This window comes from Gopherus flavomarginatus, chromosome 19, assembly GCF_025201925.1.
Source record: "Gopherus flavomarginatus isolate rGopFla2 chromosome 19, rGopFla2.mat.asm, whole genome shotgun sequence".
In the NCBI taxonomy this organism is placed as follows: domain Eukaryota; kingdom Metazoa; phylum Chordata; order Testudines; family Testudinidae; genus Gopherus; species Gopherus flavomarginatus.
In genome coordinates this window covers 1,469,397-1,497,159 of record NC_066635.1, presented here as the reverse complement: position 1 = coordinate 1,497,159, position 27,763 = coordinate 1,469,397, and the positions used below count along the sequence as shown (strand labels likewise).

Here is a 27,763-nt window from a genome sequence, read left to right as displayed (position 1 = left end):
AGCTGCGGCCCTGCTCTCGTTGCTGAGAGCATCCCTTCAGGTGACAGGCCCTGCTCCTCCACCTCTTTCAGGTGAGAATCCCGTGATTCTCCCACTCTCAGACAAGGGCCTCAGGGCGCAGCTCCCTGTGTGCCAACCTTGATCGCTGGGTTTGCATCCTGCCCGTCTTTCCTTCAAGAAGCTGCAAGCAGTGGTGAATGCAAAGCTCCACACCGCTCCTTCTGAACAACATAGCATTTAATCTGAACACCAAAACAAAGCAGAACAAATGCTGAAAGTTTCAACACACTAACAGTTCTACACCCATATCTGTGTTACCTACAGGCTTAGACAGGCCTAAGCTTATCCCAGAAATCTCTGCTTCAGAGGGCTGGGGTTCCATCTGCTCCCCAGCAATCCCTGCCTCCCACTCTCTGTTTTTCAGGGCTGTCCTTTTATTCACCCCAATGTTCTTGGTTCCGGTTTTCCCCACCCGGATACCCCCTGCTGCAATCATGGGCCAGACAAACTCAGCGCAGCTGGAGGTGCACCCGCACTGTCCTTCAAATATTGGTGAATGGGGCTGGCTGAGCTATTCTCCACTCTCCTGTGTACATGCAGTCAGCTCCTGCTGGAATCAACCCCTTGGAATCACAGTGCAAACAAAACACTCAGAGAGAGAGAGCGCGCGCGCAAATTCTCTTCTATCCAGGTTCCTATCCTGCGCTCAGCACCGTCGCACCTCAGCACCTTCCAGTCCTGCATTAAGTAATGTGACTAACATCTGGCACGTGCTGGTCTCTCATCGCCTCCCCAAGTGGAGACGTGAAGTGTCGTGTTTGGTGGTGGTGGTGGGGTTAACATACATGTTGCTATATGTTCATGTTAGAGAAAACAAGACAAAGACATGCACCTTGCACTTAGACTAGAAGGTAGGGGGTCCTTAGTTCCTGAGGGAGTTCATGCCATAGAACATGTAGTATCCACAAATTATTACAAGCACCTCCTATGTCCATCAGAGGAAGGCCTTGCAGTTAAAGCCAAAATACAGGACTCAGGAAATCTACATTCTATTCCTGGCTCCATAAGATCTCTGTGTTAGTCCTATCACTTTGCTATGCCTCAGTTTCCCCATATGTATAATGAAGATATTTACCCACCAGTGGTAAGATGTCACAGTAGCATTCTATTTGTCTGGAGACGAGGAGCTGGGCAGGCTGTGGCCATCAGGTAGAAGACGACCCAGAGGAATTCCACACACCTAGATGTTTCCAATCAATACCAGGTTCTCAGCATGAAAACTGTGGAAGATACCTCTCAAGATCTAGCTAGTCCAAGGGAGTTGTCAAGGTTTCTTCCCCACTCTGAACTTTACGGTACCGACATGGCGACCTGCATGGACACTTCTAAGCTTAATTACTAGCTTAAATCTGTCCACCATCCAGAATTCCAGTGTCTGGAGCACTCTCTGTCCCCCCAAAACTTTCCCCTCCCTGGGTTGCCTTGAGGGACTTCACCAATTCCCTGGTGAACACAGATCCAAATCCCTTGGATCTTAAAACAAGGAAAAAATCATCAGGTTCTTAAAGAGAAAGCTTTTAATTAAAGAAAGAAAAGTAAAAATCATCTCTGTAAAATCAGGATGGAAAATACTTTACAGGGTAATCAGATTCATATAGCCCAGAGGAACCCCCTCTAGCCTTAGGTTCAAAGTTTCAGCAAACAGAGGTAAAATCCTCTCAGCAAAAAAGGAACATTTACAAGTTGAGCAAACAAAAATAAGACTAACACACCTTGCCTGGCTATTACTTACAAGTTTGAAACATGAGAGACTGATTCAGAAAGATTTGGAGAGCTTGGATTGACGTCTGGTCCCTCTTAGTCCCAAGAGTGAACAACCCCCAAAACAAAGAGCACCAAGATTTGAAAGTATCTTGTCCCCTTATTGGTCCTCTGGTCAGGTGTCAGCCAGGTTTACTGAGCTTCTTAACCCTTTACAGGTAAAAGAGGCATTAACCCTTAACTATCTGTTTATGACAGGAGTGGAGAGATCCATCGGGTACACCTGAGGATGGCAGCTTGGTCACCCTGTAGGAAAAAGCAAGCTTGCCCACACAGAGTTTTCAAATCATCCAGGGAAGAGAAGACAAAGGATTGTTGTTGGGGATTCAGTACTCAGAAGAATTAAAAGAAGATTCTGCAAGGAACAGGCAGACAACAGGTGGCGTGCTACCTTTCTGAAGCCAAGATCTCGGACATCACTCTAAGGGTATGTCTACACTAGGAAATTAGGTCAAATTTATAGAAGTCATTTTTTCAGAAATCGTTTTTATACAGTCAATTGTGTGTGTCCCCAGAAAAAATGCTCTAAGTGCATTAATTCGGTGGACTGCGTGCACAGTACCGAGGCTAGCGTCGACTTCCGGAGCATTGCACTGTGGGTAGCTATCCCACAGTTCCTGCAGTCTCCGCTGCCCATTGAGATCCCACTGCCTGATGGGGCAAAAACAGTGTTGCGGGTGGTTCTGGGTAAATGTCGTCAGGCCCCCGTCTCGCTCCCTCCCTCTGTGAAAGCAATGGCAGACAATCATTCCGTGCCTTTTTTCCTGGGTTACCTGTGCAGACGCCATACCAGGGCAAGCACGGAAGCCGCGTAGCTCACCGTCACCGTACGTCTCCTAGGTGCTCACAGACATGGGACTGCATTGCTACACAGCAGCAACTCATTGCCTTTGGGTAGCAGATAGTGTGTTACAATGGGTGACCATCATCATTGCATTTTTATAGGTGTTCTTTTAGCTGACCTCAGTGAGGTCAGTCAGGGGCACCTGGGCAGACATGGGAGTGACTCAGCCAGGTCATTCCCCTCTCTGCTAAGCATGCAGGAGATGACAATAGCTAGCAGTCCTACTATGCTGTCTTCTGGTAAACAGCCAGGAAATGATGACGGCTAGCAGTGGTAATGCACCATCTGCTGCTAGCCTAAAGATGTAAAAGTTAGATGGAGTGGATCAAAACAAGAAATAGACCTGATTGTTTTGTATTCATTTGTTTCCTTCCTCTGTGAAATCAACAGCTTGTAAACCCAGGGTTTTGAGTTCAATCCTCGAGGGGGCCATTCTGTGTGACAGTTGTTTGTGTTTCTCCTTGATGCAAAGCCACCCCCTTTGTGGATTTTAATTCCCTGTAAGCCATGTCGTCAGTCGCCCCTTCCTCCATCAGAGCAGACAATCGTTTCGCGCCTTTTTTCAGCCCAGGTGCCACAGCACTGAGATCATGGAGCCTGCTCAGATCACTGCGGCAAATTATGAGCACCACGCGCAGTATTCTGGAGTATATGCAGAACCAGAATCTGCCAAAGCAAAACCAGGCGAGGAGGCAATGTCAGCGCAGTGATGAGAGTGATGAGGACTTATAAACACGGACAGAGACTTCTCGCAAAGTACGGGCCCCGGCAATGTGCACATCATGGTGTTAATGGGGCAGGTTCATGCTGTGAAACGCTTATTCTGGGCCAAGGAAACAAACACAGACTGGTGGGACTGCATAGTATTGCGAGTCTGGAACGATTCCCAGTGGCTGCGAAACTGTTGCATGCATAAGGGCACTTTCATGGAACTTTGTGACTTGCTTTCCCCTGCCCTGAAGTGCAAGAATACCAAGATTCAATACCAAGAAAAGGGGGAGAAAACACCTAATTTTTCTGTGTTGTGATTCAAGGAGTTTGAATCACGGGGTTCTCCTAGTGTACCCAGGGCGGGAAAGATCTGGGAGAAAGAAAGGAGGGGGAAGGGAAATGGTTTATTCCCCTTTGCTGTAAGACTCAAGGAATTTGGGTTTGGGGGTCCCCAGGGAAGGTTTTGGGGGGGACCAGAGTGCCCCAAAACACTATATTTTTGGGTGGTGGCAGCTTATCAGATCTAAGCTGGTAATTAAGCTTAGAGGAATTCATGCTGGTACCCCATCTTTTGGACTCTAAGGTTCAGATTGGGGAATTATACTATGACAGAGGGGCAAAGATTCCTACACATAAGCAAGAGATCCCCATGGTCAGCCCTAAAAAACACAGAGATGATTACTACAGAAGCTCATATTACCTTTTTTAATCTACGACTGTAACTCATGTGTGTTTCCTGTTCTAACCTGGTAAATAACGCCATTTCTTTTCTTAGTTAATAAATCTTAATTAATTACAGGATTGGCTACAGGCATGGTCTTTGGTTTGAGACTGGAGTACAGCTGAGCTGGGGTAAGTGACTGATTCTTTGGGACTGGGAGTAACATGAATATTGTTGATATTATTAGTGTAAAATGACCCTCTATCACCTAATCCAGCCTGCCTGGGTGACAAGACAGACTGGAATGCCCATGGGGACAGTCTGTGGCTCCATGGTAAGACTGTAATAGTGCTTTAGGAGTTCAGACTTGTTACTGGGTTGGTGAAATCTAAATATAGAATGTATCACCAGTTCAGGTGTCTGCCCTGCTTTCTGACAGTCTGCCCTGAGTGAGGTTGGCACTCGGTGAGCCACTCTACATGGCATGACAGGGATATCCGATAGATAACAGGGAACTTGGAACCATATTGAAGAAGAATATTCAAAGAGACCTTCCCTAAGATCATTCCTTCCTACAAGTGGACGAGGATAGAAGGCAGAAAACTTTGGAAGTGAACTGCTGGCTAGGTTAGTGGTGTAGGGTGGAAGGCTTTGATTTTGTGGAACACTGGTCCACCTTCTAAGAGGAGAGGAGGCCTTCATTGCAGTAGAATCTGAACTAATCTCCTTAGGGACAAGCTGGTTAGCCAGGAGGGCATTAAACTAGGAGCAAAAAGAGGTAAGAAATGGGCAATCATTTAGCACAAAGTTGAGATGTGGAGAAAAAAACTTAATTAAGGAACCAAAGAACATGCAGAGAAAAAATGAATTGCCTATATGACAATGCTAACAAACAAAGGGAATTCAAAGTGCTCTTTAAAAAGCAACAAAGAGTCCAGTGCACCTTATAGACTAATAGATGTATTGGAGCATGAGCTTTCGTGGGTGAATACCCACTTCGTCAGACACACGTCACGAAAGCTTATGCTCCAATATGTCTGTTAGGCCTGGTCTACACTATGATTTTAGGTTGAATTTAGCAGTGTTACCTGGATTTAAGCTTGGACCCGTCCACACGAGGAAGCCCTTTTTTTCGACCTAAAGGGCTCCTTAAAATGATTTCTTTACTTCACCTCTGACGAGGGGATTAGCGCTGAAATCGGCCTTGCTGGGTTAAATTTGGGGTAGCGTGGACACAATTTGATGGTATTGGCATCCGGGGGCTATCCCACAGTGCTCCATTGTGACCGCTCTGGACAGCGCTCTCAACTCAGATGCACTGGCCAGGTAGATAGGAAAAGCCCCGCGAACTTTAGAATTTCATTTCCTGTTTGGCCAGCGTGGTGAGCTGATCAGCACGCGTGACCATGCAGAGCTCATCCGCATGATGTGCACATTGCCAGGGCACATTGCCTGGCCTGTATTTTGTAAGAAGTCTTGAGTCCATGTCTATATGTCCTCATCACTCGTTACCACACTGCCGTCGCCTCCTAATCTGGTTTTGCTTTTGCAGCTTCTGGTTCTGCGCTGAAAAAAAGCGTGAAATGATTGTCTGCTGTTGCTCTGACGGAGAGAGGGGCGACTGACGACATGGCTTACAGGGAATTAAAATCAACGAAAGGGATGGCTTCGCATCAAGGAGAAACGCAAACAACGATCACACAGAATGGCCCCCTGAAGGATCAAACTCAAAATCCTGGGTTTAGCAGGCCATTGATTTCACAGAACAAAACGGGTCAATTTCTTGTTTTTATCCACTCCATCTACCTTTTACATCTTAGACTGGCAGCAGACGGTATAGTAGGACTGCTAGCCATCGTCATCTCCTGGTTGCTCGGCAGAAAATGGGAATGACCTGGCTGAGTCAGTCCCATCTCTGCCCAGGCACCCCGGACCGACCTCACCGAGGTCGGCTAAAAGAGCACCCAAGAGTACCAATTTTAATGCACCATCTTCTGCCAAAAGGCAATGAGCTGCTGCTGTGTAGCAACGCAGTCCCACGTCTGCCAGCACCCAGGAGACGTACTGTGATGGTGAGCTGTGTGGGCTCCATGCTTGCCGGGGTATGGCGTCTGCTCAGGTAACCCAGGAAAAGAGGCGCAAAACCATTGTCTGCCGTTGCTTTCACAGAGGGAGTGAGGGAGAGGAGGGTCTGACTACACGTACCCAGAACCACCCTTGACACTGTTTTCGCCCCATCAGGTATTAGGATCTCAACCCAGAATTCCAATGGGCAGCAGAGACTGCGGGAACTGTGGGATAGCTACCCACAATTCAACGCTCCAGAAGTCGATGCTAGCCTCGGTACTGTGGACGCAGTCCACCGACTTAATGCACTTAAGAGCATTTTGTGTGGGGACACACACAATCGACTGTATAGAAACGATTTCTAAAAAACGACTCCTATAAATTCAACCTAATTTCATGGTGTAGACAGACTCTTAGTGTATAAAGGGCCACAGATCTCTTTGCTGCTTTTTAGAGATCCAGGCTAACACGGCCACCCCTCTGATACTTGACAAAGTGCTCTTTAAGAGCATAAACTCAATCCAATTGGTATTACTAAAGTCTGGTGGGATGGCCTGACCGGAATGTTAAAATCAATTATTATAACCTACGTAGGAAGGATTGAGTGGGCAAAAAGAGTGGGTGGGTGGGGAAGAGGCACTCTGTCCAAAATGGCATTATCTGTTTCCGAGCCACTGATAACTCAGAAGGAAGTGATCTTGAATGCTTATGTGTTAGGATTCAAGATTTGTAAAGTACATGAAGAGGTACTAGCTCAGAGGTGGGCAAACTATGGCCCATGGGCCACATCCAGCCCGTGGGACCATCCTGCCCAGCCCCTTAACTCCCAGCCAGGGAGGCTAGCCCCTGGGCCCTCCCCCGCTGTCCCCCCTCCCCTGCAGCCACGCCACCATGGCTCTGGGCAGCGCTCTGGGTGATGGGGTTGCACATTCCTGCCGAGCTGAGCAGCAGCATGTCTGGCTCCCGCCAGGCAGTGCAGCTGCCAGACACGCTGTTCTGAGCAGCATGGTAAGGGGGCCAGAGGGGTTCCAGGAGGCCGTCAGGGGACAGACAGTAGGGGGTAGTTGGATGGGGCAGAGGTTCTGGGGGGTGGTTGGATATGTGTGGGAGTCACAGGGGAGCCTGTCAGGGGGCGGGGGTGTGGATAGGGTTTAGGAGAAGGGGAACAGGCAGGGGCTGGATAGGCGTGGGGTCCTGTCAAGGGGTGGGGGTGTGGCTAGAGGTCAGAGCAGTCAGGGGACTGGGAACAGGGGGGTTGGATGGGGGTGGGGTCCCAGAGGCTGTTAGGGGCAAGGGTTCCCGGGAGGGGGAAGTCAGGAGACGAGGAGCCGGGGGGGTTGGATGGGTCAGAGTTCTGAGTGGGGCGGTAGGGTGGCGGGAAGTGGAAGGAGGATGGATAGGGGCAGGGGCCAGGCTGTTTGGGGAGGCATGGCCTTCCCCTACCTGGCCCTCCATAGAGTTTTGCAATGTGGCCATTGGACCAAAAAGTTTATCTGCTACAGACACTAAAATCACACGAGAATGGGATTTACACACCTATCTGTAATAGGTAGGGGAAAAAAGCCACGTGATCCTGAGGGATTTCAAACTGAGTGCTATATACTGGAGGGCTCATGCTGCTAATACTTGGAACACATCCTTGGCATTTCTAAACATTAGAAATGACAATTTCCTAATAAACTGTTGCATCCAACACAAAGGAATTCTATATTAGATCTCGTCCTTACAGATGGAGAACTGATCACAGCACTAAAAATTAATGGTAGCTTAAGTACAAGTGATCATGACTTGATCACATTTGTAATGAGCAAACAAAAAGAGTCCAGATCTGTAATATATATACTTGGTGCTTTAAAACAGGGCTTTGGAGCTGTGCTCCGGCTCCGCTCCAGCTAAAAACCTGCAGCCCCACTGCTCTGCTCCAAAGTTGCTCTGCTCCAAAGCCCTGCTTTAAAAGGGCTGATTTCACACAGCCAAATCAGCTGGGAGGAGGAAGGTTTTAAAGTATATTAAGAACAAAAAAATCCTAACAATGGTATTGATCCATTACTACATGGAAATAGTAGAATTATCAGCAATGATGCAGAAAAAGCAGAAGCATTGACTAAATATTTCCGTTCAGTATTTGAGAAAGACACAGATAGTCTCATTACATGATAAAACTCAACCTTCCACTAGTATCGCAGGAGGATGTTCAACAGCAACTACTAAAGTTAGACATTTCTACATCAGCAGGTCCATCCAAGAGTTTTAAAAGAGCTGACTGAGCAGCGTGCTGTGCTGCTGCTGTTGATTTTCACGTCTTAGAACACTGGGGAAGTTCCAGAAGACTGGAAAAGAGCTAATGTTGTGCCAATATTTCAAAAGGGTAAATTGGAAAACTCAGGTAATTATAAGCCTGTTAGACTCTAATTGATCCCAGGCAAGGTAATGGAGCAGCTGATATGGGACTCAATAAAAATTAAAGGAGGGTAATACAATTAATGTCAATCAACATGGGTTATGGAAAATAGATCCTGTCACACAAACTTGACTTTTTTTTTAATGAGATTACAAGTTTAGCTGAAATGTAATAGTGTTGACGACATAAGTTTAGACTTCTGTAAGGTATCGGACTTGTTACTGCACATTCTGACTAAGAAACTACAACAGCAAATTAACACGACACACATCAAGCGGATAAAAAGCTGGCTAATGGATAGGTTTCAAAATGGTAAAATGGGCAGTCATCAAACAGGTGTTTTTCTAGTGGGATCCCACAATGGTTAGTTCTTGGGCTGTGCTTTTTAACATTTTTATCAATGACCCAGAGGAAAACGAACTTACCACTGAAACTCATCAGATGACACAAACTGGGGGCATGGTAAATAATGACCAGTACAGGTCACCAATTCAGAGCCATCTGGATCATTTGGTAAGCCAGATGCAAGCAAACTATGCATTTTAATACAGCTAAATGTAAACACGCATACCTAGGAACAAAGAATATAGGCCAGATTTACATGACGGGGGGCTCTATCCTGGGATGGAATGACTCTGACCCAAAGGAGCTAATAGGATCCCAAGATGAGCAAACAGGGAATCTTGAGGAGTCGTAGGGAGGTTATTTTACCTCTGTATTTGGCACAGGTGCGACCCCCTGCTGGAAAACTGTGTCCAGTTCTGGTAGCCAAAATTCAAAGATGTTGGTAAACTGGAGAAGGTTCAGAGAAGAGCCACAAGACCGATTAAAGGATTAGAAAACCTGCCTGACAGTGCTATCCAATGGCTGGAAGTGGAAGCATGGCTAATTCAGACTGGATACAAGGTGTACATTTTTAACAATGAGGGTAATTAACTGTGGAACAATTTACCCAGGGTCATGGCAGATTCTCCCTCACTGGTGATTTTTAAATCGTGACTGGATGTTTTTCTAAAAGCTCTGATCTAGGAGTGATTTGGGGGAAGTTCTCTGGCACAGGAGGTAAGACTAGCACAATGGTCTTTTGGGGCCTCCGAATCTACGAACTGCAAACAGGATGCACCTTTCCCTGGGGACAGTGACGTGAAGCAATGGAGACACAAAGCTGCTAGGACCAGTTTAGTGAGCACAGCACTTTCATGCTGGGGCTCAGATTGACAGCACTGCTACCAGTTCCACCAGCTGGTGACAGCACCAGGACACATGCTAGTGGAAGCTTTTAATGGCAGCGAGAACCCAGTGAAGCCCCAAATCCGAGCAGGGGAAATCTCTGTCCCTCTTTCCCCATAACAGAGCATGCTCACTGCAGGCTTTGCTAGGTCCTCTCCTTATAGCATTTACCCTTGTCTTCAAGTCTCTCCACAACTCTGCACTGTCCAACTTGTCCTCTCCTATTACACCCCCCTTCCACCAACACCAGCTTGCTAGCTTCTCCCACAATCATCTCCATGCTGCCTTTCTCCATCTTACCCCTTACTCAGGAATCTAATCCATGAAAACACTTCTTCAAACCCCTCCTGCAGACCTCTCTCTGCTGGGATACCTATTAGCAATCAGCCAGTTAATGATGGCCAGCTAGGCTAAAAGACTCTTACGTTGTCTGTTCATAACAAATCTGCTTTGCCTGTCCCCACAATTTCCCTTTTCTTGAACTGGGATTCCTCAGGGCAGGGGCTGTCTCACTGTGCCAAAGGAAGAGACACAGGTTTTCATCTGCACATGATATGTCCAACTTTTAATATTCTTGGCAACAGCTGCATTTTCCTTTTACAGATCCACATTCTAAGGCATATTCTTAGAGCACATGGGTTAATACAGTGATCTGTTTCAGTATATTCCACCTCTGAATCAGACCCAGCCATCCACCAAGAGTATATGCAATTCACAGAGGTGCTACTTTGGTGGAATAACCTGGCCCCTCTTCCACCCTAAGTGTGCCAGGAGCAGTGCACATGTCTGGCACAGTTGTGCAGGTTTACTCCTACTCCCAATTGAAGATGGCAACATTAAATGAATCAGGAACAAAAATGTTCTTTGCAGGATCCTCCCAGGCACCAGTGTGGAAGATCCTCATTGCACCGTACCAAGCCATGGCACAGCCCAGCAGCAGAGCTCACAATAGTGCATGGAGTCTGCGTGCAGGGGAAGACCCAAGATCCCCAGATACTGGGCATTCCGCAGACATAAAAGAAGTGCCAATTCAAAGGGCCCTGAGCAGGACTGCATGAGGAGCCCATAAACCTTTGCACTGGGGATCAGAGGGAGAAGCAGTTTCTCCAACCTACTTCTCCATCACATTTCCACGTGACTTGGCCTCTTCCAGATACTATGACTGGGAGAGTTGTCAAATTCGAAGGCCAAATCCTAATCAGACTTGGCCTGAAATACAACAGTGTCAAGTCCACACTGCAGACCAAATGCAGCTAGAGAACCCTCAGTTGAGAAGGAGCATTAATAGAAGTAGGACTGGAAGTCCCAGCACTCCAAACCTCCCTCACTCCATGGAATCTAATCCAGGCCTCTCTCCCAGACTCCTAGCATCTCCTTATAAGATGGCAATGCTGGGAGCTAGAACTCCCGCCCCCCCAGGCCAGCCAGGGGGATTAGACTCAGTGCCTAATACCAAATGAGAGAGGGACAAGCAAAGTAGTCCTTTTACCTGACAACACTCCTTGTGGCAGAACCCTCACCCACAGGGCAAGTGTTCCTCTGATCAGACAGAGGGCATCTCTGGATTCTGTGGTTGTTTCATGGATCTGTTCTATGCATTTCCCTATTTACAGGGAAATAATTTCCTGCAGTGAGAGGCAGAGTGCTGGGATTCAGTGCTCAAGGCTATGAGCCAAGCACAGTGGATCCAATGCAAATGAGAAAGTAGGAAAGTGAAATCCTTGGCACTCCAACAGCTACCTTGTGATGCCCATTTTCAGCTATGGGTTTTGTTCACTCCATACTGTGTGGCAAAGTGCAAGTGAAACACAAGTAAAACCCTCACCTGCAGAGGAAAGAAGGTAGCTTCCACTGCAACATTCTCTGTCTTAAACCACCTCAACATTTCATTACATATAAATATAAATATCCCTATTTGTCTGAACACCTCTTACACACAGGACACAGAGATCAGGACACAATGAAGTTCAGTACTCAGAATGCTTCGCTTCCAAGTTACGAAGCCCTCTGGGAAGATAGGTTGGAGCCAAGTACATCAGCCCTAGACAGGGCAGGTTCCCCACAGCTTAAACATTGAGCAGTGCTTATGGAAGACCCTAAAAAGTGGGGAGACAGGAACCCTTCTCTACCTGTAGACCCAGGCAGGTGGCCTCACACCACAAGACAGAATATTTGCTACCGCCATCCTGAGCTGTTCTAATGAACCCAAAAACCTTTGGTACCAAGTGTACTAGAAGTCAGGCAGGTCTCCAAGAGGCGCAGGGGAGCCAATAACAAAGGCAGCAAGTCCAGCTGAGTGACAGACACCGGTAGCCCTGAAATACAGTACATCAGAGAGGTGGTAAGAGCACCCAGCTACCTATACATTGTGGAGACAGCATCTGTCAGTTCTTGATAACTCAAGACCCACAGCAAACTATTCTTCAGTACCACTGAGAATACAATCTACTCATTCATAAAGTGCAAAAAATAGGGAGGACCCAGTCTTTGCCTAGTTAGGCTCACCCTACAATCTGATTTTAGGCCTGCTTTCCACTAGGAATTTACATCAGTAGAGCTACCTCTCAGGGCTGTGAAAACTCCACACTGCTGAGACACAGTTATATCAATTTAACCCCAGTGTAGGCAGCGCTAGGTTGACAATAATTATTTCATCGGCCTAGCTAACGCCTCTCAGGGAAGCAGATTACCTACACTGATGGGAGAATCCCTCCTGTCGGTGTATATAGTATCTACATTGAAGCGCTAAAATGGCACAGCTGTGTCACTTCAGCATTTCAAGTGTAGACATACCTGAAGTGGGCAGGTCCAGAGGACTCTGTTTGGATGAGATTGCAGGATCTGAGCCTCAAAAGGTGAACTTTGAAATGCATTTTATACCCACTAGAACTACAGTTCAGGGAAGAGAGTTGTATTAACAGTAAAACCCAGCAGCAAGCTGCATTCTTTCCCCCGCAGTGAGTGGCAGAAACATCTCCAACGCTGGCAGGTGCAGGGCAGCTCCCTGAACTCTGCTGGGAGCAGGCAAGTGTCAGAGGAGCCTTCCCATGTGGAAGGGCGATTGTGTTTGTCCCGACGTGCAGCGAAGGAATTGGGATCTCAAAGCGATTTGTGAAGACATTTTAATGGCATCCCAGCTCCCCTAAGGTGTCCCCGCAAAAGCACAAGGCCCGGGGCGGCCCCATCCGTAGATCTCTCCGCAGCGACCCTTCCCCAGGCGGGGCCTGTCCGTCGGCACCGCCAAAGCCTTGGGCCGAGTCCGGGGGCGGCCCGTCACTTCGTGCCGACCAGCAGCGCCATGGCGGAGAGCAGGAGCACGGCGACCGAGAACTCCGCCAGCCTGTCCGGCTGCCAGCGCCGGGCCGCCTCCTCGCGCTGCCGCTGCAGCCGCTGGCGCCGCTGGCGGAGGAGCTGCTGCCGCTCCAGCTGCTCGCCGTAGTGGGCGCGGTAGAAGGCGTCGAAGTCGAAGGCGGGCGGGCGGCGGGCGGGCGCCGGGGCCGGGGCGGGCGCGCGCAGCTCCTGGCGGCTCAGCGCGCCCCGGTCGTAGCGGCGGCGCAGGGCGGCGCTGCCCAGCACGGCGTAGGCCTGGTGCAGCGCCGTGAAGCGCGCGGCCGCCTCCGCGCTGCCCGCGTTGCGGTCCGGGTGGCAGCGGAAGCTCTGCTCGTAGTAGGCCGCCTTGATCTGCGCCTGCGTGGCGCTGGCCGGCACGCCCAGCAGCTCGTACAGCCCCGCGGGGCGCCCGTCGGCGGCGCTGCGGCCGTAGGGCCGGGCGGGCAGGACGCGGCCCAGGAGCGCGCGGGGCCAGCCCCGAGCGGAGCGAGCCGGCGCCATGCGGGAGCGGGAGCGGGAGCGAGGCCGCCCGCCTCAACCCGACTTCCGGGGCCGCCGGCTCGGCCTGGCCAATGGGAGCGCTCCCCTGAGGGCCGGGCAGCAACAGGCCCTGGCCAATGGACTGAACGAAGTCGCGCGGACGGACGGCTGCCTCGACCAATGGGAGCTGCCGGCGCGCTAGCCTCACACAGTGCGCCGCGGCGCGGGGAGATGACGTCAGCATGGCGGGGAGCGGCCGGAGGCCTGAGCATCGCGGCCCCCCGGAGCTGGTGAGTCCGGGCCCGGCGCCCCTGGGTGTGGGGGGGGCCCTGGGCGGCGAGGTCTCGGCCTGTGGAGGGGCTGCCCCGGGGGTGGGGCTGGGGGGGCCCCGGGCGGGGCTGGGGGGGCGGGGCGGGGCTCGGCTCTGTGGGGCTCAGGGGCGCGGCTTGACCCGCGGGAAGTAGCGGAGTCTCTAGGCTCGGGCGGGAGGGTCTCGGCCTGTGGAGGGGCTGCCCTGGGGAGTGGGGGTGGGGGTGGGGGTGAGGCTGGGGCTGGGGCTGGCTGTGCCCCGGGGGGGGGCGCGGGGCTGGGCTCTGTGGGGCTCAGGGGCGCGGCTTGACCCGCGGGAAGTAGCGGAGGTCTCTGGGCCCGGGCGGGAGGGGAGCATCAGCCTGTCGTTCTCCGGGTTTCACGCTCTTTGTTTTTCTTGCAGTTCTACGATGAGGCCGAGGCCCGGAAATACTCCCAGAAGTAAGGACACTTCCCCGGCGTGCTTGCCCCCTTGCTGCGGTGCCCATGGCCAGTCCCCAGTGGAGGTGCTGAGGATGGGTCTTGGCCCATCTCTGTGTTGGTGTCCAGAGCACCTGGAGTGCCGTCTGCTGCTGTGCTCTTAGCTCTAAACTCCTGAGGAATGGCAGAGCTGGGTGCCTGACTTCAGTCTTAGTAATTATGTGGAGAGCTATATTGACTAAAGAGCAGGTGGTTGAAAAACGCCTAAGTCAGTTTATGCAGGGCCCATGGGCCCCCAGCGGAACATGGAAATTTCCACCACAAGGCCGGTTCCCATCTTAGGCCTTTCCTTGTGCTTCCAAGTACTCCATTGTCTTCATGAATAAATAAGGTCTGAGCCGGAGGTTACCTTGGCTGTGACTTTGTTTTGGGTAGGAGCAGATGCCACTTAGATCTTTCCTTAGTGCTTTCATGTGAATAAAAGTAATGATCTCAAGTTGCAGTGGGGGAGGTTTAGATTGGATATTAGGAAAAAACTTTTTCACTAGGAGGGTGGTGAAGCACTGGAATGGGTTACCTAGGGAGGTGGTGGAATCTCCTTCCTTAGAGGTTTTTAAGGTCAGGCTTGACAAAGCCCTGGCTGGGATGATTTATTTGGGGATTGGCCCTGCTTTGAGCAGGGGGTTGGACTAGATGATCTCCTGAGGTCCCTTCCAACGCTGAGATTCTGTGATTCTAAGGAGGATTCTTTCTTCTCAGCTCTCGAATGATTGCAATCCAGTCGCAGATGTCAGAGCGGGCCGTGGAGCTTTTGGGCTTGCCAGACGATCGGCCATGTTTCCTTCTGGATGTTGGGTAAGACCATGCATATGAGCTGTGTAGAACTGTAAGGATGCTGCTTTCCTCCTCCCACCTAACCTCACTGGTCTTCATGTTGCAGTTAGAGAAGGACAGAACTCTGAATTGTCAGTGTAAGGGTTTTAAGTATGTACTACAAATTATAGTGGATGCTATGATGATGACGACCATGGCTCAAATATCTAGAAAGAACGTGGGTGTCTCAGTACTTAATTTCCACAGTTGCTGCTTAGAGAGAGGAGAAAGAACATCATTGTCCTGAACGGTTTGCAGACATGTCAGTTTGACGACGTATCCCATAATGTTTTATGGGAGTATGACATAACTGGAGTATGTTTTATGCTACATGTGCCATGTGATTTCTCTGTAAAGGTTATGGTCTACTGAATCTATTCATCCCATTTGTACACATATACCATTTTTGTACTTGAAGTTATGAATATTGGCTGTATACTTGCTTGATTTCTAAGTAAGCTTTGTAAGGCATTTGGTCAGCTTCTTTAGAAAGGAATTTGCAAAGTTAAGTGCCCAATCAAGAAGAACTTAAGGAAAAATGGATCTTGGAATGCTCCAATCCACATAAGAAGTCTATTTGAGGATGTTCAAGGTAGCATGTGAACCATGGCTGCTACCTGTAGTTCTGAGTCATGCATGGACATGTGATCTGCCCATGTGACTCCAAAACTCCATCTTGGAGCTAGACTTTGCATAGAAGTGAGGAGGGGGTCTTCACCCACAAGAGAGAGTCTATTTAAACCCCCGCGAGGTCCCTCCATTGTGTCTTCAGCTGGCTAAAGAGAGAGCCTCTCCACCCCCCCAAGAATACCTGAAAGGAACTGGAACAAAGGATAGTAACTACAGGGGGTGTGAGTGATTGCTGGACCCAGACTAGAAGGAGACTAGTCTGTAAAAGGAAGCTTACTGGGTGAGGTTTTTATCTGTATTCAGTTTCTTAAACATAGACTTGTGTGTTCTATTTTATTTTGCTTGGCGATTCACTTTGTTCTGTCTGTTACTACTTGGAACCACTTAAATCCTACTTTCTGTATTTAATAAAATCACTTTTTACTTATTAATTAACCCAGAGTATGTATTAATACCTGGGGGGGGCAAACAGCTGTGCATATCTCTCTATCAGTGTTATAGAGGGCGAACAATTTATGAGTTTACCCTGTATAAAATGGATTTATTTGGGGTTTGGACCCCATTGGGAGTTGGGCATCTGAGTGTTAAAGACAGGAACACATCTGTAAGCTGCTTCCAGGTAAGTCTGCAGCTGTTAGGGGACGTGGTTCAGACACTAGATCTGGGTTTGCAGCAGGCTAGCAGGTCTGGCTCAAACCAGGCAGGGCACTGAAGTCCTAAGCTGCCAGGGCAGGAAAGCAGGGGCAGAAGTAGTCTTGACACATCAGGTGGCAGCTCCCGGGGGGTTTCTGTGATCCAACCTGTCATAGTCAGTAAAAGGGCTGGATATTGGGATAGATCTGCATTTCTAAGACCTGTTCTTTTGCTTTTAGCTGTGGCTCTGGTTTGAGTGGAGATTTTATCTCTGAAGAGGGACATCACTGGGTTGGGATGGACATCAGTTCTGCCATGCTGGGTAAGCAGATTCTCTTCCACTGCATGCCCTAGTGGGCAGACAATACATATGTGCAGTGGGAGAGTTAGAAAGGTATAAAATGCAGCCCTGGATAATGATCTGAAGACTTGTGGCCATCTGCCTGACTTGTCTTTTGTGCTGTGCAGATGTTGCTATGGAGAGAGAGGTGGAAGGAGACCTCATCCTCGCGGACATGGGGCAGGGGATTCCCTTCAGGCCAGGCATGTTTGATGGCTGTGTCAGGTAAGACATTGCTCTTTGCTTTCTTCTCTTAGTTCTCAGAGCTCTGCCTAGCAGGAAGACACAACACAAGCCTGGCCCTGTTAGCTGGCACTCCATAGCAGGTCGTTGAAATTGGGACAGGCTTTGAATTAGGGATGCTTCTTCCCGTATTTGGGAGCAGCTGCTGGAAAATTACCTTTGACTCTCATAATATTGGACTGTGAAAACAGGGAACGACTTATCCAGAAATCGAGGAATTTCTGAGAGTCACTGATAACTAAGGCTAGAAGAAGGTGCTGACTACCTGTGCTGAACATGCCATAAGAAACTAGATCATGGTCATGCTGCTCACTTGAGGAGGGATGGGAAGGTCAGAACCCCTGACACTAACGGGTGGTTTGCCCAAGCATATAACCTGTTCGCTGGTTAATGCTGCTGTTATATTTAGCGTGTCACAGATCCATAGGATCTGTGCTGTGCCCCAGCTTTTAAACAGTCTGTTGGAGGAACCCCTTTGGTGTGCCAGATCCTCAAATGGCCCAATCTTCCTTCAGTTTAGGCCCACAGCCTCACTGCCTCTGATGTGCTCCTGGGTCTAGCATTTGTGATTCACACCATAGGCTCTGTCCAGTGAGTCTGACTGCGCTGGACTCCTGGTCACACTTTCACACTGTTTAGGGGCTACTGCACCTCAGCAGGTATTTGCAGGGACACCAGGCAGCCTTTTCAAAGCAGAATAGGGTTTATGAGGGCTTGTCTACATCAGAAAGTTGCAGCGCTGGTGAGGGAGTTACAGCGCTGCAACTTAGGAGGTGTACACATCTGCAGGGCACCACCAGCGCTGCAACTCCCTGTTTGCAGCGCTGGCCGTACTCCCGTTTTGTCTCGGGTGTAGAGGATCCAGCGCTGGTGATCCAGCGCTGGTAATCAAATATAGACACTTACCAGCGCTTTTCTTGACCTCCGTGGAATAAGCAGGTATCCCAGCATACCTGAGGAAGCCTCTGGTAATCAAGCTGGTCTCCTTCCCCGGTTTGCTCTCGCGTTCCCCGAACCCCGAGCAAGCAGGTCTCCTTCCCTGCGGTTTGCAGGGTGGTTCGGGAACGCGAGAGCAAACCGGGAAAGGAGACCAGCTTCGCCGCGGTTTGCTCTCGCGTTCCCCGAACAAGCAGGTCTTCTTCCCTGCGGTTTGCAGGGTGGTTCGGGAACGCGAGAGCAAACCAGGAAAGGAGACCAGCTTCGCCGCGGTTTGCTCTCGCGTTCCCCGAACAAGCAGGTCTTCTTCCCTGCGGTTTGCAGGGTGGTTCCGGAACGCGAGAGCAAACCGGGAAAGGAGACCAGCTTCGCCGCGGTTTGCTCTCGCGTTCCCCGAACCACCCTGCAAACCGCAGGGAAGGAGACCTGCTTGCTCGGGGTTCGGGGAACGAGAGAGCAAACCGGGAAAGGAGACCAGCTTCGCCGCGGTTTGCTCTCGCGTTCCCCGAACCTCCCTTGAAGCCGCCCAACAGCGCTGCAGTGTGGCCACATCTAACACCACTTGCAGCGCTGGTTGCTGTAAGTGTGGCCACTCTGCAGCGCTGGCCCTATACAGCTGTACTAATACAGCTGTAACAACCAGCGCTGCAAAATTTTAGATGTAGACATGGCCTGAGTCATCTGGAAGGCAGCATTGGGAGTCCTTAGGTTAGCACAGAGAAATCAAGGGTAGGATATAGTGCATCTGGCCAGGCCAGAGCAATCCGCCAGCCAAGCTGCTCCAGGTTCCATTTCAGGCTCTTGGGCCCTTTGCCCCTCCGCAGGGAGAGCAGCCCAGCCTCTCTCAAAAGCTACTGTTTATTCCCTGCCTGGTGCCTCTTATTCCCTTGTTCTGGAGCTGGCCTCTGCTCAGCTTCCCTGCTGAGAGGTGGGGGGAAATCTTCCTCTTGATGGTTGTTTGCTAGGTGTGAATTATCTGGTCACTGGGGCTTCCCATCGCCTCTTGGGGTCAGCTCCCAGACTGCTGCACTGGGCAGCACAGCATGGGGAGGAGGTGACCAGTCCTCTGTGGAGAAAGAAGTGGTTGGGGACTATTTAGAAAAGCTGGACGAACACAAGTCCATGGGGCCGGATGCGCTGCCTCCGAGGGTGCTAAAGGAGTTGGCGGATGTGATTGCAGAGCCATTGGCCATTATCTTTGAAAACTCATGGCGATCGGGGGAGGTCCCAGGTGACTGGAAAAAGGCTAATGTAGTGCCCATCTTTAGAAAAGGGAAGGAGGAGGATCCGGGGAACTACAGGCCGGTCAGCCTCGCCTCAGTCCTTGGAAAAATCATGGAGCAGGTCCTCAAGGAATCAATTTTGAAGCACTTCAGGGAGAGGAAAGTGATCAGGAACAGTCAGCATGGATTCACCAAGGGCAAGTCATGCCTGACTGCCCTAATTGCCTTCTGTGAGGAGATAACTGGCTCTGTGGATTCCTTGACTTCAGCAAAGCTTTTGATATGGTCTCCCACAATATTCTTGCCAGCAAGTTAAAGAAGTATGGGCTGGATAAATGGACTATAAGGTGGCTAGAAAGCTGGCTAGATCCTCAGGCTCAACGGATAGTGATCAATGGCTCCATGTCTAGTTGGCAGCCAGTATCAAGGGTCAGTCCTGGGTCTGGTTTTGTTCAATGTTTTCATTAATGATCTGGAGGATGGCGTGGACTGCACCCTCAGCAAGTTTGCAGCTGACACTAAACTGGGAGGAGCGGTAGATACGCTGGAGGGTAGGGACAGGATACAGAGAGACCTAGACAAATTAGAGGATTGGGCCAAAAGAAATCTTATGAAGTTCAACAAGGACAAGTGCAGAATCCTGCACTTAAGATGACAAAATCCCATGCACCGCTACAGACTAGGGGCCAAGTGGCTGGGCAGCAGTTCTGCAGACAAGGACCTAGGGGTTACAGTGGATGAGAAGCTGGATATGAGTCAGCACTGCGCCCTTGTTGCCAAGAAGGCCAACGGCATATTGGACTGCATTAATAGGAGCATTGCCAGCAGATTGAGGGTTGTGATCATTCCCCTCTATTCGACATTGGTGAGGCCTCATCTGAAGTACTGTGTCCAGTTTTGGGCACCACACTACAAGAAGGATGTGAAAAAACTGGAAAGAGTCCAGCAGAGGGCAACAAAAATGATCAGGGGGCTGGAGCACATGACTTGAGGGGGGATTTGATAGCTGCTTTCAGCTACCTGAAAGGGGGTTCCAAAGAGGATAGATCTATTCTAGGCTGTTCTCAGTGGTAGCAGATAACAGAACAAGCAGTAATGGTCTCAAGTTGCAATGGGGGAGGTTTAGGTTGAATATTAGGAAAAACTTTTTCACTAGGAGCGTGGTGAAGCACTGGAATGGGTTCCCTAGGGAGGTGATGAAATCTCCTTCCTTAGAGGTTTTTAAGGTCAGGCTTGACAAAGCCCTGGCTGGGATGATTTAGCTGGGGACTGGTCCTGCTTTGAGCAGGGGGTGGGACTAGATACCTCCTGAGGTCCCTTCCAACCCTGATATTCTATGATTCTTGATTGGTTTGGGTTGGTTCCAGCCAGGTCCTTAAAATTCATTGTGCCCAGGCAGCGAGATAACCCCCCACCCACCCTCCCATCCCATGTCTCCTGCTGCTCCAAGAGCAGACTTAGCCTTTTAGCCCTCGTTGGATAGCAGTGGAGGGTATGGGAGGAAACTGAGGCATATATAGGATCCATAATACTACAGGAAATTCCAACTTCCTCTCACAGCATCACTCACAATTATGGACTCTGGTTATTGTCGAATGCCCTTGAGGTGTCATTGCTGGGCTCCAGAGTGACCCCCACCATTTCTATAAATGTCTTTCTCAGCACTCCTGGTCTACGGTTGCACTACATCCACTCAAATCTGGAAGGTTTTGTATCCATAAGGACTAGAAACTCTGTTGTAATGAAAGCTTGTGTTCTGCAGAATCTAGATCTGACAGATAAGTACACCAAATGGGTCAGGCATGACTTGCGAATCAAATACGTGACCTCCTGTGCTAGACAGCATCTCTTTAGAATGGGCTTATACAACACCTTTGCTCCTAAAAAGTAAGAGGCAATGCACTGATGAAGCAAATGCAGTAGTTGTCTTGGGCCCAACAGTATGTCACATGCTATCTTGGACTACAGAATAGATGTGAGGGACACTGGTAGGAGGACGATGTTAGGGGACTCGAGTCTTTGTTAAAGAATGTGGCTTTGGTTGCCCACGTGGGAGGCTTGGTGGCTCAGTGTCACTTAGGTCATGCATTCTCTTTCAGTATTTCTGCAGTGCAATGGCTCTGTAACGCTGATAAGAAGACACACAGTCCCCCAAAACGCCTGTATCGATTCTTCTCAACCCTTTATTCTGCCTTGGTAAGTGGTGAGTGACAGATATGACCATTTCCTGCAATGTCCTTGAAAAACCTTATTGTATTAAGCGTATTGTGAGTGGGATTGTGTGTAACCTCCCTGGGGGGAGATGTGATGTGGGGCCTGGGAGCTCAAGGATTGTAATGAAAATGTGCCAGACACGAGTGGATGTTTGGAACAATAAGGGTGAAGTGGATTTCCTGGGGAATCCTCAGGAAAAGGTTCATGCAAGTTTCCCACCGTCAGCTACGCAAACCCCCAGCCTTCTGAAGCTATGTCCTGAGGAGTGGGTCATGGTCTGCTGATTACCCAGGAAGGCCCGGGTTGGGTGAAGAAGCAGCTGAACTTCCCAGTTTCAGTTCTGGTTCTGAATGTGAGACAGTTCTGAACTTGTAACCACAGTGAATCCCCCACTGAACGTCTAACTCCTGCCAGAGCCCAAGGCTGGAGTTGGGGTCATGTCTGGTAACTTTTTAGCATGTGTGTAGGTTCTTTGATTGTTTTAATATGTTTCCTCTGCAATGTCAGAATAAATGTGCTTGCTTAGAAAGAGCTGCGTGGTAACTTTTAACTCCTGGTAAATACGCTGGTCAGAGCCTTTGGAGTGAAAGTAAAGCGCAGAGGCTGGCCTGTTTAGGCATCTGACTTGCTGGGAATATCAGTGTAGGACAGGGGTCAGCAGCCTTTCAGAAGTGCTGTGCCGAGTCTTCATTTATTCACTCAGCTTTAAGGTTTCCCATGCCAGTAATACATTTTAACGTTTTTAGAAGGTCTCTTTCTATAAGTCTGTAATATATAACTAACTATTGTTGTATGTAAAGTAAATAAGGTTTTTAAACTGTTCAAGCAGCTGCATTTAAAATTAAATTAAAATGCAGAGCCCCTCGGACTGGTGGCCAGGACCCGGGCAATGTGAGTGCCACTGAAAATCAGCTCGCATGCTGCCTTTGGCACATGTGCCATAGGTTGCCTACCCCTGGTGTAGGCAGTGAACTGTGCAGCCTGGAAAAACCCTGCTGAGGGAGAGAAGTGGGGGTCTCTGCCCGAGAGAGCTAGAAACTTTTGAGTGCCCTTGATGGATCTCAGAGGGGGAAACAGGTGCAGTTACTCTAGAACTTTGAGTTTTCTTAATCCTTTATTCTGTTTTGGTAAGTGGTGCCTTCTCAGCCAGCCAGCTGTCCCTTCCTTCTCCCAGAATGTCAAGGGAAAAGATGTCCTCTTTCAGGTGACGTTCCCCAGCAGGCTGTAGTGGGTGGTAATGTCCATGCACCGTTAACAAGAACTCCCAGTTCTGATCGTGCCATGTTGGGCTGGGAGACTGTGTGCTGGGGGGAAAGCCTGGTCTGGAACTAGGGGTTTATAACCACCTTTGTTTCCTGTAGGCCCGAGGGTCCCGAGCCATCCTGCAGTTGTACCCTGAAAACTCAGAACAGGTGACTTTGGCTGATGGGGAGAGGGGATGCAGGGAGGGAGGAGGCAGAGAAGCCCTGTTCAAAGTTTGGCTGTTTTTCCAGGGCGCATTGGGAGCTGAGGTGAGTGTGTGAAGATGGGCTGCTTTAAGGACCCAGCAGAACAGCATTGAGCATTTGGTTTGCAAGATTTCCCAGAGGTCTGTTCACTGGCACTGGGAAAAGCCGGGGCCTCGAGGAGCCATGGGCAGGCCGCTGGGCTGAATGCTATTCAGTGTTATGTAGCACCAGAGCTTTGCAGTGTCAACCCACAGGCCTTTTCCTGAAGACTTACTGTCAGTTAGACTGAGCTAGAGCATGAAGACAACAGACGAACGGGGGTGGGGAAAGGAGAGAGGAGTTAAAAAAAAAAATACAGCCAAAGAGTGGTTTCTGGAGGGATTGCTGCCTGGGGGGTGGATTTAGGGGTTGCTATGAAAGCGGGGGTGATCTCACCATTGGGGAGTCCTAGCCCGGCTAGACCCCGCAGTAAGCTGCACTCAGGTGCTGTGCTGTACATTGCTGGCCTGGTGATGGCTGAACAGTTCCAGAAAGCATGTTCTCTCTCTGTCTCTGTCAGCTGGAGCTCATCACTGCGCAGGCCATGAAGGCAGGGTTCACGGGAGGAATGGTGGTGGATTATCCCAACAGCGCCAAAGCCAAGAAGTGAGTTCTGTCTCCTGCTGGGCTGGGGCCATTGACTGATCTGAGCTGGGGTGAGCCCATCCTTGTAGTGTTACTTTACTGGAGACTCTGACATGGCTGTCTCCCCCGTGTGGAAATACTGCCCCATGACAGAGGCAGGAGTTCCTGTTACAGACCCTACTACTGATCTGTGAGGTAGATGGCCTGTGAAGGACATCTAGCCTCAAGTCAGCTTCTGGAAGCTGTGTGGGAAGCTCTTGACTAGGCCTCTGGATGTTCAGAGTCCCAAACTCTCAATCTGAGGCCCAGGAATTTCATCTCTCTCTCTCTCTCTCTTTCAGGTTCTTCCTCTGTCTCTTTGTTGGGACGGCTGGTGCGTTACCAAAGGTAATGAGCTGCGGCTCAGAGACAATGGTGCAGCTGGCAAAGAGGGAGGGAGCAGGGGGGTAGTGCTCAGGATCTCCTGCTGAGGGATGCTCTTTTGGTAGGTGTGGTTGCTAGGTAACCTTAACACAGGGAGCCTGGCCCGAGGCTCCAGTGGGCTATGTGACATCGTCCCACCACGGGGCCAACCTGGGCTTCAGAATCAAACCTTTGGAAAAGGGATCTGCACGGAGGGGCTGATTGCCATCCCTGATGTGCAGCTCCAGTGGCCTTTGTGCCTGAAGTCTGCTGTGGCCACCTGTCGTGCACTGGTCCCTTCCCAGCAGCACTATGGGAGAGGGGACCTAACCCTGTGTCCTTAGTACCAGGATTGCCTTGCCAGCCTTGGCTCATCCTGTTCCAGACCTTCCATTGAGCCAGCTCGGGGCTGGCCTGGTTTTGCCTCAAACACTGGGAGATCAGTTTGCTCCTTCCCTACGGCACAGCCTGTCCCTGAGGCTTGCTGAGACGGGCCTCATACCAGTCCTTGCTCCTGCAGAGGCCCCCTTCCCCTTCTGTCCAGGGGCGGTGGCTGGGGCTGCGCTTTGTGGCACTGAGGCCCATCGCTTTGTGTTTCCAGGCCCTTGGTGCTGAGTGCGCTGATGGAGAGGAGTCCCAGCACGCCAAGTTCACCAACAAAAGGTACCATGTTCACCAAGGTTCTCCCTGGGGGAGAGAGCGCCTCTGGGGGCCTGGCTAGTGGGGAGGGGGGTGTCACTGATGCTGGGCTGCGGAGTCAGGGAGCTGGAGGGCCAGGACCCTGTGGTGGGAGGACTCTAGCTCTGGGTGCTCAGTTTCAGGATGGCCTTGGCCTTGGCCTTGGCCTTTCCTGACCCAGACATTTCCAGTTGTGGTTTAGGCCACTGTGGAGTAGCAGAAGATGTAGCTGCTTCATGGCATATAAGATGGCCCGAAGGGGTCCGTTCTGCTTGTTTATACCTTAGACCATCCAGTCTGATCTTGGCTGGGAGAATTCTGGGGTGGGGCTGAGTTGTGAGTGTTTGGGCATGACGTGCAGTGGGGCTGTTGGATTTTTAAGATGTCCTTTCTCCCCAGTTCAGTGCGTGGTAGTTGTTCAGGCAGGCTGGCCCAGGGCTTGTCTGCATGGGGACATTCACTGGCATAAGAATGTCCACATGGGCAGTCATACTGGTATAATTGTGCCAGTAAGTTATCTTTTGTAGCCCTAAATTCCCTTCCTTCTCAGCTGTTTGACCGTGTCTCTTGTGATACCAGGCTTTCTGGGTACCTGCTGCATTTCTCTGCTGTTGGCATGTCTCCTCCCTAGGTGGTGGTGCAGGGCAAAGCTCCCCTTGCAGCCAGTAGGAGAGACTGAGAGCACCAGCCAGAGGATAGTTGTCGTGGTTGCCAGGAGCTGTTGGCTGCCATGTTTTCCTGCCTCTGACACTGTTCCACTCCTTAACAGTACCCAGCTTATGGCTCCTAATTACCAGGGCAGCGTTCTGGCAACTTGCTTACAAAAAACCAGATTGCAGCTGCCTTCCTCTGTAATCTGGGGTTATGTCCCATGGAGACCCGTGGTTCCCGCCTGCAATTGGCTGTCAGGCTAGAGTCTGCTCCAGTAAAGTTGGTGCCCTGCATGCTGGGATGTGCAGTCCCCACCCAGGTGCATTCCTCTCTGAGCTGAGGTGACAGCTAACTGCTTTTTTTTGTGGAGTATTCTACCCGCCTGTGGTGGTGATGGCCTGCTGGTCTGTGCTCTCGCAGAGCGCATGGGGTAGCACTGAGCCCTGCCCAGTGCTGGAGGCAGTGGTTGCCTTGATTGAGGACTTGTCACCATTTTCCTTGCCTGCATCTTTGTCCTGCTCTGGCCAGTGCTGCTTGCCCATGCCGCTGCTGGCTGCCTTAGCTTCCAGCCTCCCCCACACCTGGGCTGTCATTGTCCTGGCTGGCCTGAGAGGGGCTGGGGAATACTGGCCAGTGCTCACTGCCCTGACACATGGGAACAAAAGCTGTCCTGTGCTAGGAACTGAATCCCAGAGCCCTCCAGAGGCAGCCCAGAGCCCTCCAGACTGATCCTCCTTGCGTGGACCCCCATCAGCGCCATCATTTCTGTTTCTCTGTAGAACACGGTTCAGAAATGTCAAGGGCAAGTCTGTAAAGAAAAGCCGGGACTGGGTCTTGGAGAAGAAGGAACGCAGACGGCGGCAGGGCAAGTACGTACCGTGGTGCCTCCCCTTGCCCAGGTTCCCGTGGGTGGGAGGGAGCGAGTAGTGGGCATTGTATGTGTTGTAACCCGGCTGCCTCTGTCTCCCACGCAGACAGTGGCTACCACCATTGTTTCAGGGCATGGTAACAAGGACATCAGCAATTCACTTTCACTGTAGCCACTACCTGCCTTTGGGCGGCATGGCCACAACCCTTTTGTCCTTAATGCTTCTGCTGACCCCTCTCCTGGCTATCAGTGAAGGCTCCAGCCCTTCTGGCTCTGTGGCCTGATTCGCTTCTAGCCCACCCCTCCCTACAGCGTGATCTGTTCTGTGCCTTGCTCTGCAGGGAAGTGAGGGCAGATACGAGATACACTGGCCGAAAGCGGCGGCCTCGCTTCTGACTGCCCTGCATATTCCAGCTCGATGGTCGCCATGCAACAGCCCCTGTGGAACTTCCCTGCAGCTCTTGTGCCTCCCTGGAAGGACCCCCCTGGTCTGAAAGCTGCTTGTATGGAGCGGGTCTGTCTGTGGCCCTTGCAGTGGAAGGCTGGGCCATCTCTGCTGCTGTCCATTTGATGCTTCTGGTCGTATTTCATGGGATGATGCCGGTTGGGAACAGACTCTGCATCTATTTTTATGTGCTGGGTGCTGACACTGAGCTGACACTTGCAGACCCCCTTTCTTTGGCCATCTGTTATGAGAGCCAACTGGAGGGGAGTCAGAAACACTGGTGGGCGGCCTGCCCCAGTAATGGGTGCAAAGTGCCCTGGGTGATGGGACCTTTCCTGCTGAGCTTCCAGCCTACTCAGTAAATAGGCCCTTGGTTATGAGTACTGCAGAGCTGTCATCTTTCCGGGGGTGGTTCTGTGCACAGCAAGGGCTGATGGACCTAGCGCTGGTCTCCACTGCTCCTCCCTGGTTCACAGGAGTATTTGCACAGTGCTGTGCCCTCTGCTTGGCTGCTGCAGGGTTACAGACTCCACTCGTGTCGCGTGTGCTCAGTGAGCACTAAGAAAACCTACCAGTCGACCAGACTAAGCACTTCCGCAGCGCTCTTGGGCTGGCAGCTGGAGGTGAGGGGCTGCTGTATGCTGCCCACTCCGCAGAGGCCCATTCCTCCTTTAGTTGAGGGCTTCAACGGGCCCTTGGAGGAGCACTTCTGTTCCTGGCTGCAGCACGGCCCTGCCCAGCCAGCTAATGGAGGTGCCCTCTCTTCGTCCCTCCCCTCAGCCGCAACAGAGCGAGGAGCCCACTGCTGGGTTTACGGCTACAAATGTTTATTCTGCATAAAAATTCCACCCCGTGGGAAGCTGTTTTGCACCCAAAGCTGGGGCGGCGAGCGAACTGAGGGTGGGACCGGGAGCTGGGTGTAGACAGGAGGCAACATACAATGTTGTTCTAGCCATGGGGGCAGAGCAAGTCAGGTTCAAGGTCCACATAGAAAACAAGGACACTTAGCTCACGGTACAGCGATGTTACAACCAAGGGGTTGCTCTGAACTCTTTCAAGTACATTAATTAAAAAACAAATCCCAGTATGAGTGAAAGCTGCATGTGCTCCCCTCCCCTGCAATACTGTGTCAAGCCCCTGGCACTGGGAGGCCTGGGGGCACATAGCACAGGTGCTTCTTGAGAAAAGACATGTTTCCAAAGGAAAAGTAAAACATCTTCCCCACGCCCAGCACAGCCTGGCTAATTGCATCCCCTCGTGCAGTAGGTGGGAGAGGGACAG

At 50.7% G+C, this 27,763-nt stretch overlaps 3 protein-coding genes across 3 annotated transcripts in view; 1 reads left to right on the top strand and 2 right to left on the bottom strand.

Moving 5' to 3' along the window:
- The window catches only part of LOC127037472 (uncharacterized), a 269,283-nt gene that overhangs the window by 103,775 nt on the left and 137,745 nt on the right, over positions 1–27,763 (bottom strand). The gene's annotated exons all lie outside the window — the stretch shown is intronic.
- DNAJC30 (DnaJ heat shock protein family (Hsp40) member C30) lies at positions 12,846–13,576 on the bottom strand. The gene has a single exon (XM_050929235.1). It carries the CDS (start codon positions 13,564–13,566, stop codon positions 13,009–13,011), a length of 558 nt encoding a protein of 185 aa, XP_050785192.1. The 5' UTR covers positions 13,567–13,576; the 3' UTR covers positions 12,846–13,008.
- Positions 13,764–26,865, top strand: BUD23 (BUD23 rRNA methyltransferase and ribosome maturation factor). The gene is made up of 12 exons (XM_050929226.1): positions 13,764–13,835; positions 14,258–14,295; positions 15,034–15,129; positions 16,650–16,732; positions 16,879–16,975; positions 21,252–21,348; positions 22,728–22,778; positions 23,374–23,459; positions 23,780–23,825; positions 24,442–24,503; positions 25,949–26,038; positions 26,379–26,865. Exons 1-12 carry the CDS (start codon positions 13,788–13,790, stop codon positions 26,431–26,433), a joined length of 849 nt encoding a protein of 282 aa, XP_050785183.1. The 5' UTR covers positions 13,764–13,787; the 3' UTR covers positions 26,434–26,865.

Excerpts from the sequence above, each read along its gene's own strand:
- DNAJC30 (XM_050929235.1), bottom strand. The coding sequence starts at position 13,566 with ATGGCGCCGGCTCGCTCCGCTCGGGGCTGGCCCCGCGCGCTCCTGGGC.
- BUD23 (XM_050929226.1), top strand. The coding sequence starts at position 13,788 with ATGGCGGGGAGCGGCCGGAGGCCTGAGCATCGCGGCCCCCCGGAGCTG. Across the intron at positions 23,826-24,441 it reads CGGCTGGTGCGTTACCAAAG|GCCCTTGGTGCTGAGTGCGC; the intron begins GTAATGAGCTGC and ends TTGTGTTTCCAG. Across the intron at positions 26,039-26,378 it reads CGCAGACGGCGGCAGGGCAA|GGAAGTGAGGGCAGATACGA; the intron begins GTACGTACCGTG and ends CTTGCTCTGCAG.